The following is an 11169-nucleotide window of genomic DNA, read 5'->3' as shown; positions in this document are numbered from 1 at the left end:
GGTCAGGGCGGCTAGGGTCTGGAACCAACTTCCAAGGGAGGTGGTGCAGGCTCCTACCCTGGGGGTTTTTAAGAAGAGGTTAGATGAACACCTTGCTGGGGTCGTTTAACCCCAGCACTCTTTCCTGCCATGGCAGGGGATCGGACTAGATGATCTTCTCAGGTCCCTTCCGACCCTAGAAACTATGAAACTATCTGCTCAGGTCCCTTCCGACCCTACCAACTATGAAACTATGAAAGGGTACCTATACACGTGACAGACCTCTGCTTCATTGCATGCTAATTAGCATACATTGGAGCGGACTTGATTAACTGGGTCTGCTGAAAGTCTTCTGGAATGTGCTAATTAGCATGCTCCAGCAGTCTCTGCATCACGTGTATTCAGCATCCCTGCATTTCAAAATGGCAGCAGGGGTGTTTTAACTAAAGCTCATTGAAGGAGCTTTAGTTCAAGTGCTCCTGTTACCATTTTGAAGCGTGGGACGCTGAATCCACGTGATACTGTGGACACTGTAATTAGAGCAGCTCCCAGAGCCACTCTAATTAAAGCACTGCCTCCTCCACCCCGGAGCACGTTTATAGACGCCCAAAGTTTTTACTTTCTGAATTCTCAATCTCTGGCTTTCAGATTTCTCCTTTTCCACCACAGTTACAAACTACATTACCTGTTTCTTTTCATTATTACATGCATATATCACTGTATTGCCGAGGAAGGACCTGTTCCTGCTCTGTTGAACTCCCCTTGCAGTCAGCAAGAAGAGACTGTTCCAGTATTGGCTTTGCTTTGTTAAATGAGCAATGGAGAGACTTGCCTCTCTCCTTTAGAGAGTGAGGCACTGAATATTTGGTGCCTGTGACCTTACTGCTTGACTTTGCAGAGCCCTCTGTTTCACTGGTTGTGAAGCACTTCCAGGTGGTTTGTATTTTGACAGCAGTGTTTTAAATGATCTCTCTTCAGTAGCATAATAGATACATTCTTGAAATAAAATAACAGAAGCTCTGGCAGCATCTCTTGAATGCCAGTTTTCACTTCAGAAATAGCTTCCATGTCTGTTTTTTTTTCTTTTTGCTGAAAATGCAAGCTTAGAAATGTAAATTCTCACATGTAGCAGGAGGTGATGATTTGAGAGTTACTATCTTCGCTCTGTGCCAGATAATACACATTGCAGATTGCCTGAGTTATCAGAACGGTCTATCAAGGTATCTGTCAGTTTACACTGTCAGTAGACTGGCCCAGGCTGTGTCCTGCTGAATCTAGTTCTAGTTAAATGTTCTTTCAACCCAAGCAGCTCTTTTGTAGCTGAGAGAGTGTGATGGCTTTGTCAGCGTGTTTTTCTGAAGTTGAGTAGTTTCACAGATGGGAGTTTGTAAACTCTGTGGACTGCATCAGCAGAGTTTATCCTCCCCTGGAGCTGGAGCATTTCATACTTGATGAAGCCAGCTGAGCTCACCATACATTTGGCAGAATTGTAATGTCCAGGCTCTGACCGGATGGATGGAGGCTTCAGACATCCTGCAGTCTGCACTGTAAAGTTCGTAAAATCGGCTGCTTACCTTGCTAGAAGTAAACCTTTGCACTAACGGATAATAGACAGGATGTTGTAGGGGCTAATGAGCTACCTTGGGACTTGAGCAAAGAGGGTTCAGCTGCATGCTCTACTAAAAATGACTACTTTATGGACCTCGATCAAGCCACTTCACTTCTGGTGCCTTAATTCTCATCTGACATAGGAATAGCAGTGAGGATAAATGCTGAAATGATAGTGTGGCACTCAGATATTACCATACAGAGAGCCAGATTACTGCAAAGGGCTAGTTTATACAGGGAAGTTAATTTAGATTAAGGTTGTGTGTAAATGTAAAACAGAACAACTGTCCCTTATGAACTCCTTGGATAGGCACTTTTATTCTTGAATTGAAGCCCTTATTTTGGGTAAGAACATCTGCACAAAGTTAACTGGGTGTAACTTCACAGGTAGACAAGGTCTGAGGGAAACTTCTCCATAAAGCAAATGTAAAGTTTTTAGGTTATCTCCTTGAGGTATGTCCAGAGAATATTCTAAAAACACATTACATCTAATTTTAAAGTTTTGTGTCTCAGAAAAGACATGTCTATATCATCTTAAATTCAAATTCAAATTATTTTTTGGCCTGGAATACACATGCAAAACTTTAAGGGTATAGACTTTTTAAAAGGGATCTTCAGAGGGAGGTTAGGTGGGGGCAGCACAACTTAATTTGTCATTTTAATTATATTTCTGTAAAGTGCTGTTGTCTTAAAGAGAAAGAAGAAATGTGACTTGATGAGTTTAGGGATACTTACCCAGGGAGAAGTTATTTGTCTCTTACATTTAAGAGCCCGTCAGTATCAAAGGCAGAATCTGGTGGCTGGAAGTTGAAGTTAAAAAAATACTCAATCAGGAAATAGAAGTATATTTTAAAGGGGAAAGGTAATGACCCATGGGAAACCACCTGCCAAAGAACAAAGCGGATTTGGCATCAGTTGGAGTCTGAAAAGATAGACCAGGTATCTTTCTGAAATACATTTACTGGTACAGCTACAAGTTACTGGTCACAATGCAGTCATTGCTGGATGAAAGTTTATGGTGGGTTGCGCAGGAAGTTAGATTAAATATTCATAACGGTTCCATAAGGTTTAGTCCATGTGAAGTGCTTTTTTTCAAAAATGTTTTAACAGTTTTTCAGCCTGTGGAGTCTCCAGATACCTTAAGCACCAATCATCCACCAGTTGGACCCAGGATCTCTGTCTTGTCTCGATCCTTCTTGCTCAGATTTCATTTCCAGCAGCTACCGTGCCGGCCAGGAGAACTTCTGAGCTGTGAATGGCATTTGCTCAAATTGCTGCATTTTACTTACCAGAAGGAAACTCTGTTCACTGTTGCCAAGGAATTCCACTGCCTTTCTTCTACTCCAACCTTAAGTACTGCCAAGATGTTGCTATGTGGCATGCTCTTGGTATGAGAAGTATAGAGAAGACCTGTGATCTAAGACTATAAAGTCTAACATCCTTCAGTCTTCACTTCTGAGTAATCAAGAACCAGCATAAAACCTTTGCTGATCATATGATTTAAAAGCTTAGGGTGCCAGTAGATGTGATGGGAGACCGCTCTGATGTGCTACAATTACAGCATGTTGGAGCAGACTCAGTTAATTGGGTCTGCTGGAGTGTGCTAATTAACGCACTCCAGCCAGCTTTTGCGTCTCGTGTATCAGCCTTCCCACACTTCAAAATGGTGGCAGGGGCGCTTTAACTAAAGCTCATCAAACTAAAGCTTAGCCGGCGGGTGTGGGCAGGAATGCAGTGCAGGCTGCCCTGTGGGGGAGCGGTGTAGAGTGCTATGGGGGCAGGGCAGGCATAGCCTGGATCTGGCCCATGGGCTATATTTTGCCCACCCCTGCATTAGGGCAATAGTTCAGTGACAATGGGCATATCTACATGTGCAAGTGCTGCTGGATGGGTTACTCCTGAGTAACTTGCTCTGGAGTAAACCCACCCTGTGCCAGGTGTCTATACATGCAGCCATTTGGGAGCAGATGTGCTGCTCCTGGCAGCAGTCTGCTCTGCCCCCTTCAGCCCTGCATCTTCCCCCTGCAGTAGCCAGGGGGAGCTCTAGGCCAGGGGCTGGCAGGGAGCATGGGGCCAGGAGACCGCTGTCTTCTGGCAGGGGGGGCTGGGAGATTGCTCCCTGCCCCTGGGAGCTGCCTGCTGCTGTGGTGGAGACAATGTCCCCCTGCCCCAGCAGTAGGGAGCTCCTGGCCCCAAATCCCTGATCAGGGGCAGGCAGCTTGGAAACAGCTTCAGGGGAGGGGCAGGTCCCAGTCCCTTGCCCTAACCCACTGGAGGGGCAGTTAGCAATGAGCCCCTGGCTGGACGGGGATTTTCTGTGCAGATTTTCCATGCAGACTTTTCTGTGCAGGCTGGGGCTGGCCAGAAGTATCTTGGTCAGGGACAGGTCCCAGCCAGCTCCAGGCTGGGCAGGGAACTCCCCCCATGTAGGGAGCTCTCTGCCCCAGCTCTGCCATCTCCCTGGCCTGCTTGCTCTCTTGGATATAAGGTGCGTTGCTAGATGTTCTGATTCTCCTGCCCTTTTGGCAACTGTGACTTTTACCAATATAGCTTCTGAAACAGTGCAGGTATATACCTTGAAGGAGGGACACAAGAAAGCAGATTGTGATCTGAAACCCTGGCCACGTTGATTGCAATGCTCCTTTTTAAGCCCTTTCTCCCCCAAACCAATCTTCTGTCCAGGCAGACCCCAAATCCCTAGGGCTTGTCTCTCTAACTCCCCATTCCTCCATTACTGCTGTAGCCACAAAGTACTGAAGGTGGGTTATAACAGCTTTGAACAAATTAGTTTCAGTTTTTTCCTGCAGGCTGCTGCTTAATACCTATCCCTTTTCCTGACATGTTCACACATCCCTCCTCTAGCCAAGAAGTGTTCTTTGCAAAGAGTTTTAGATGTCAAGACTGAGGAAACTCTTTCCCTCCAGAAAAGTGTCCGGCTCTAATTTATTTGGTTGTCCTACAGGCAATAGTGGGCCACTAGGGAAGTCTGCCCAGGAGCATCTGAAGTACAGGATGCATGCCAGAGATTGTGGATTCTTGCACCTTATCTCCCCCCGACCCCATTCTTTCAAGCAGGGGAATTCATCTTTGTCAGAATTTGTTGGGACCCCAAAGAAGACTTTTCAACATACTCTCCCCAGGCAGTCTTGAGGCTTGTGTCCAAGGTGTTTCAGTACTGGCTTACATGCACAGTGAGGCAAGATGGAAATGTATCTCAAACAAACAGGCATTACCTCTGCTCTGGTTAGGTGGAGCCAGGCTTGTTGCTTGACTCATCCTTTCAGGATATCATTAAATCAAAATGAAGAGAGCTTTCCACACGAGGGATGCCTCTTTTGTCAAGTAGCAAAGTACCACGTGCTTCTGAAGAGCAAATGCTGGGATAGGCACGCAAAGTAGATGCAGTGGTTCCTACAGAGATGGAGAGAGTAACTCCTGTTGGGAATGGATTCCTGCATTAAAGTGGTTAGATATTTAGCAACATGAGCTTGCTTATGAGCGAGTTTTGAGGACACATGTTTGGAGGCTGCAGAGAACCAGAGCTGGCGTTCTTTTTGTTGTTCTGCCAGTTCCAAATGGCAGAGGAGAATGACATGTTCTCAGGGTGGGAGATTTGCAAACGGAGGGTGCAGAGCAAGCAGGTATAGAGGGCTGACATCTCACTATCTCAAGCATTAGCAAGCATTTTAATGCTATGGTGCTATTTTCTGTAGCTCCAAACTTGTGAAATCTTTCTCCTTTGGTCTGAAATATTCTGCAAGCGTGGCCCGAGGCATATTCTTGGAGTATTCAGTCAGTTTTAGGTATGAAGAGAATTGGAAGAAATAATCCTCATGCCTTTAAAAAAAATCCGTCTTGGGTAGAAAGACCTCATTGCACAAAAGTGCTCTGAATGTTCCGGTGAAACCCTAAGTTTGATTTGAGTATACTATGAGCCTTTGAAAATTGTGATTCACACGTGTAGTTTGGTTTGGGTTTTTTGGATTTTTTTAGCTGAGCTGATGCAAGGCTAAACGTGTGAAATTATAAATATTGGAGGTATGATATGAAATAGCTGTTTGAAACATCTGCTCTCCCCCCCAATCACGTTTAAGAGAATAACTTTCTTCTTGATAAGGAAGACTGTAAAAATTAGGATTAGGTTTGCCTGACCACAGGTTTGCCACTTGTAAGCAGCTTGTTTGCTATGTAGTGTAGAAGTGACAATGATCTCTTTGCTGATGAAAGTTCACCCACAATTTATAGTTGCTTATTTGCAAGCTATGGAACTGCTTCAGGTACTTTTTTAGATCTTAGTATGGCCCTTCCCTGCCAGCCTGTGCAGAGGTGTCATGCTAGCATTCCAGATCATTAGTAGTTAGCAGAAGCAGGAGCTGCTTTCTCTTTCTGAGTGGAGGCCAAATCTGTAAGGCTTCCTGTGCTGTAGTCAAGATCCAGTTGCCTCCAAGTCTTTCTCGAAAAGTTGGTGTCAATATTTAGATTTTTTTTAAAATCTGGGACATAGCAATGGGTCAAGCAGTAAACTTTATCGAAAAAACGTTATCTTTCAGCTGTGAATTGCTTGTAATAGTTTCAGAAAATTTTTACTCTTGTGATTTGCCAGCAAAATCCTGGGTCACAAATATAGGGGAAGCCACCTGGGTTTTCTCTGTGTGCTGTAATCTGTCGTGTGTGGTGAAGAGTTTGAAAAATGTACAGAAGAATTATAATCGCTGTAACTTTCTGATTGCTCTAACGTCATTTCTCTGTGGGACTCCTTTCATGTTCCAGCCTCCTGCAAGTTTATAAAATGAGAACAGGTCTGTTTTTTCACTTGCTTCATAATACTTTAGCTGCATACATTTTCTTTTATTTTCCATTGTAACTTAGTTGGGGTTTTTTGTGCCTTGCTAGTTTGCATTGAGAATAGAATTTTGTTTTCTGAGAATAGTGATGATTTCAAGATACCTTTATTTGTTTGAATAGAAAATTAAGTTTGTTGCAGCTTTTTAAAACCACTGCTTTTCAGTTGTCCCTTTTAATGGAAATCATTAGTGGGGTTGTATCGCAAGTAATCTTTTTGTTTTTTGCTTTGGATCAGGGTGCATTTTAGTTGCAAAGAAAACCAGCATGTCACTGCATTGACTGCAGTCAGAGAGCAGTTTTTGGTGATTGCAAAATGCAAGATACTGTCCTCTGGATGGGAGCATGGATATCATAAACCTGGTCTACAGGGCATTCCCAGAGCCTTGAGTTTCTTCCTCTTGTCTTTGCAACTTATCCTAATCAGCAGAGCAGGGTCTGCCCTGCAATAGCTCCTTATCCCTGCAAGCCTCAGCTCCAATCTGCCCTTATAGGGGACCTCACAGATGCAGCAGAGGAATCTCTGCCAGCCTTAGTGGCTTCCCTTTGGGTTGTGGAAGAAAATTTAGGTCCTCCTTTTCGTAGAATGAATAAGCCTGGAATATAACTCACCCAGAAATCACTCTTTGCACAGGCAGTCAGTAAGGAGACAAACCAACACATGGATTCGTTATAAAGAAGAGAATTATTATTAAAAAAAAGTTGTCCATAGATTTCATAGATTTAGATTTCATAGACATTTGGGCTGGAAGGGACCTCAGAAGATCATCGAGTCCAGCCCCCCACCCAAAGGGCAGGAAGTCAGCTGGGGTCATAGGATCCCAGCAAGATAAGCATCCAATTTGCTCTTGAAGGTGTTCAATGTAGGTGCTTGAACCACCTCCGATGGCAGGCTGTTCCAGACCTTGGGGGCTCGGACAGTAAAGAAATTCTTCCTTATGTCCAGCCTGAAATGGTCTTGCAGTAGTTTATGGCCGTTCGACCTCGTCATCCCTTGGGGCACTCTGGTGAACAAACGTAGAACAGAAAGTCAAGTAAAGTTTCTTACCCTCTCATATGTCTATGTCGTAGCCCTCCTGAGAGCTATGCCAGTGTTTTTAGAGATCAGCTTCCCTGCTGATTTTGCCAGCCCCAACTGCTGGGGCTCTGGACTCCTTCTAGCCTGGGAAAAATCCAAAGACCTTCGCCAACTTCCAAACAGCCCTAATAATATTTCCAAGCCAGTGCCCCCCCACTTCTGCATTGTCCCAATTTTTTGTGAGTTTTCAGAATCCTCCAGAAACCTCTCTCTACTTCCTGGGACACCTGGCATTTCTCTGGCTGATGAGCCATTTCTCTCAGGTGCCTTTGCTTTGTGTGGTTGTCTTCTCCATTACAAACAGACAGTAATTTGAGTGTTCATCCTACCAGTGACCCTTTCTGTCTGTGATTGGGAGTAGCTTTTGTCCTTACCCTAGTATCGCAATAGCAAGCAAGATGTAGCAGTTCTATCCACTCCTTTTCCTTAAGTATTCATTCCTCGGTTCCCTTGATTAACCATGTCCAAAATCATAAAGATATATAAAGACAGCATAATATAACCTATACAGTGATAAAGGCAACATAAATGGATACAGCATAATGGCATATTGTGGGCTTTCCAATGAGACTACACATGCCATATCAGTGAAATAAACACCAGAAAACCCTCAGCCCAAGGTGGGGTTAATGACAATTGGGTTGACACCTAGTTTTCAAATTGGGACCCAAAAAAGGACTTAGGATTTGGGTGGGGATTGAAAGGAGGTTGTACAGCACAGTGCAGGGTAGCTGCCATGTACTCTAATGGCAGTCGTCTGCAGACCACTTTTCCTTCTAGTGCTCACAGGAGCTCATTCTCCCGTAGATCTGTTCTGGCCCAACCCGTGCTATTCCCTGGGCCCACCCACAGGCCACTGTAACTTCTTTGGGACAACAGTTTTGCGTGAGTGTGTCATACAGCTTGACCTGGTACTTTTGCATACCGCTAGCCACTGCACAGCAGAAGCATGGTGTTTCTACTTATATTCAGGCTGCATAGTCCTGCTGTGGATGGGCCAGGATTTGGCTCAGTGTTTTTTTAGCAACTTTCATGGTCCATTTGGGCTAATGGAAAAGGCTTTAAGTTTAAACACTCTTTCAGAATAGTACTTGGTCAGAAGTGGGACTCTTCTCTGGAACCTCCATTCTCTGTGAACATGCAGTATATCTGATATACTTAAGCGTGTTGGATCCAAAACCACTGCTAGGACAGTGCATCTAAGGTTGGAAAGAATGCTGTAATCGGGGGTTTTCAAGTGCTTGCTTTAGAGACTAAAAGAAGCCTTGGTGTTTGGATAGCTTAAAGTAATAGTCTATAAATTTAGTGTCCATTTGCTCCTAATTAGAGATTCCACCATAAACTGTCTCATCCTGTATGTGCCAAAGTGTGGAACAGCAAATTTTAAGATGTGGTAATTTCTTGCTGACTGAAAATCCTTTTTGAATGCTATCTAAAGTAACCCTGCAGTATTTTTAAAACCATGTATATGTTCACTGAAACATTCAGCTAAGCTGAGGAGAAAGAGGAGGAGCGCCTATCCTCTTTTTGCATGAACAGTTTATTAGGGAATTGAACAAGGTAGAATAGGATTGTATTTAGATATGAAGGATATATCCAGTAGTGTAACCAAGGTGGGGCACCAGAGGCAGCATCCCTGGTCACTGACTTAAGAGGGGGATGGAAAAATAACAGTTGCTGTTGCAGCCGCATAACCATGCTAGAAGTACCGGTAGCTGGAAGTTGCCCATGTTCCTGTGCTGCTGTCCCTATTCCAGGCACTCAGCTACCCTGTTACAGCAAATAAATATACTGTTATATCTGTATCAGGTCCCTGGTACTCTTGATTAGGGATGTTCCTGGATATGCCCTGACCGAAAGCTACCTGCTCTGTAGATTTCCCCTTATAGCTCCTATCGTGACTTGTGAGCAGCTGTAGGAGTGCCCCTCCAGTGCCTTCATTGCCACCTTTCTGGGTCTGGCCAAGGTGAGTGAGAGGTGGACCAGGGTGTTCTTGGAAACATCCCTCCCTGTGGTTGTTGGAGACATGATATAAATGTACACTTAAATGGCTACAAGATGGAATAAGGTCTAGTCCATGGTCCATGATTTTATGCATGGTTCCTGAGTTATGTATCGTGGTCACAGATCTTGGAGCTGATGTTTGTCAAAGCAGCCTGAGGCACTGCCATAGGTATAATTACAGGGCATAGGAGACCTGATCATGGACAGGGTATCCATTGTACTTGATGCTGTCCTGACACAGAACAAAAATTGTCCCCTGCCCCAAAGTAAACGTAATTGTAAAGCAGTGGGAATATATGTGGCAAACATATCACTTCTGATCAATTGCTTTCATGGTTTTAGGCATTTCTAAAATAAGTAGGCTCCAATTCAACAGTTGATTGGAGGGATAAGAGAGGGCAGTTAATATTTTTGCGGCACCTTAAGTTTGGACATCTCAAATTTCAAAGAGGAATAAAGAAATTGCCAGATCAGATCAAACTATGAGTTCATCTAATTCAATATCCTGTTGCCTACAGTAGCCGATAGAAGATATTTCAGTGGAAGTCTAAAAACCACCCCTCATAGTGGACAGTTATGGCCATAGGGCAGTGGTTGGCAATGTTGTCTGGCAGCAGGATGGAATGAGCCAGTTCTGGTTCAACGTGGGCTGGGGCTAGGATCTTGCTTCTCTTTCTTCTCCCTGACATATGGCCATGGTGTGGTGTAATATTGGCAAACTCCCCTGGCTCCAAGCTGGATCCCATGGCTCCATAGGCCATAGGTTGTTGACCCCTGCCGTAGGGGAAATTTCTTTCTAACCTCTATCAGTTAGCTGCTTGTGCTCTGAAGTGTATGTGTTTACATTCTTTCCTACTTAGTAGTAGATTTTCTGATTTTTTTTTATTTTTTTTTTAAGAAGTATTTTGTTCTTTCTGGGGGGAGAGGAAGCCTGCTAAAGTTGCTGGATGCTTCATAATCTTGACAGTAAGTCCCTTTGTCCCTTACACCTGCATATATGAGCTTCACTTGAGAGAGCCACTGAAAGCATTGGCCATGCTTTTTATCATGGTACCATTTAGAAGTTCTTAACGTGTTATTCTTCTAAGACTCCTGTGCAAATGTTCTATCTCTCTCTCTCGTTTCAGATGGCAAGTTTGGAGCATACATGCAAGTGCACATCCAGAATGATGGCCCCGTGACTATTGAACTGGAGTCCCCTGCAGCCACTGTAGACCCAAAGCAGGTGAGTTGTTGGAAGGCTCTGATTCAGGGGAAGGGGAAAGGCCTCCCATTGCACGACAGCACATAGCAGCCTTGCAATGAGGGTGTGTCAGGGGCTTTGTTCTATTCTGGGGGAGGGTTCCAGTTATTGTACAGTATAGCTTGCTTTTCTGTTATAAGGGTTTTGTGCTTTCCATAACTCGTACAAAGTTAAGTAATTGCATTGTTTTCTTCAGTTCCATGGCCTCTTGAAGGCTGCCTACTGTCCTGCTAAAGGTCACATATGTGTCATGTGGAGCAGCATTTACAAAATACTTTTGTTCATCGTTAAAGCCTGCCTTTTAATTGTGAGTCACAGGCTGTGTTTTTAATGCACCTATTCTTTATATAAACCTCTAGACTCTTGACATTTTGGGGGTTTGTGCCGTAGGTGGGTTTAGGTAGGATGATTTAAG

General features: G+C 44.2%; 1 protein-coding gene across 1 annotated transcript in view; it reads left to right on the top strand.

The window, feature by feature from the left end:
* DTD1 (D-tyrosyl-tRNA deacylase 1) overlaps positions 1 to 10802 on the top strand; it is a 33485-nt gene extending 22683 nt beyond the window's left edge. Inside the window, exon 4 of the mRNA XM_019515874.1 lies at positions 10639 to 10802. Coding sequence (XP_019371419.1) covers positions 10639 to 10802 — 164 coding nt within the window. The remainder of the gene's footprint in view (positions 1 to 10638) is intronic.
* Positions 10803 to 11169: the final 367 nt, after the last annotated feature.

Source organism: Gavialis gangeticus, unplaced genomic scaffold (genome assembly GCF_001723915.1).
Source record: "Gavialis gangeticus isolate Ggan-Ray unplaced genomic scaffold, GavGan_comp1, whole genome shotgun sequence".
NCBI lineage: Eukaryota > Metazoa > Chordata > Crocodylia > Gavialidae > Gavialis > Gavialis gangeticus.
This window is presented reverse-complemented; position numbering and strand designations above follow the sequence as displayed.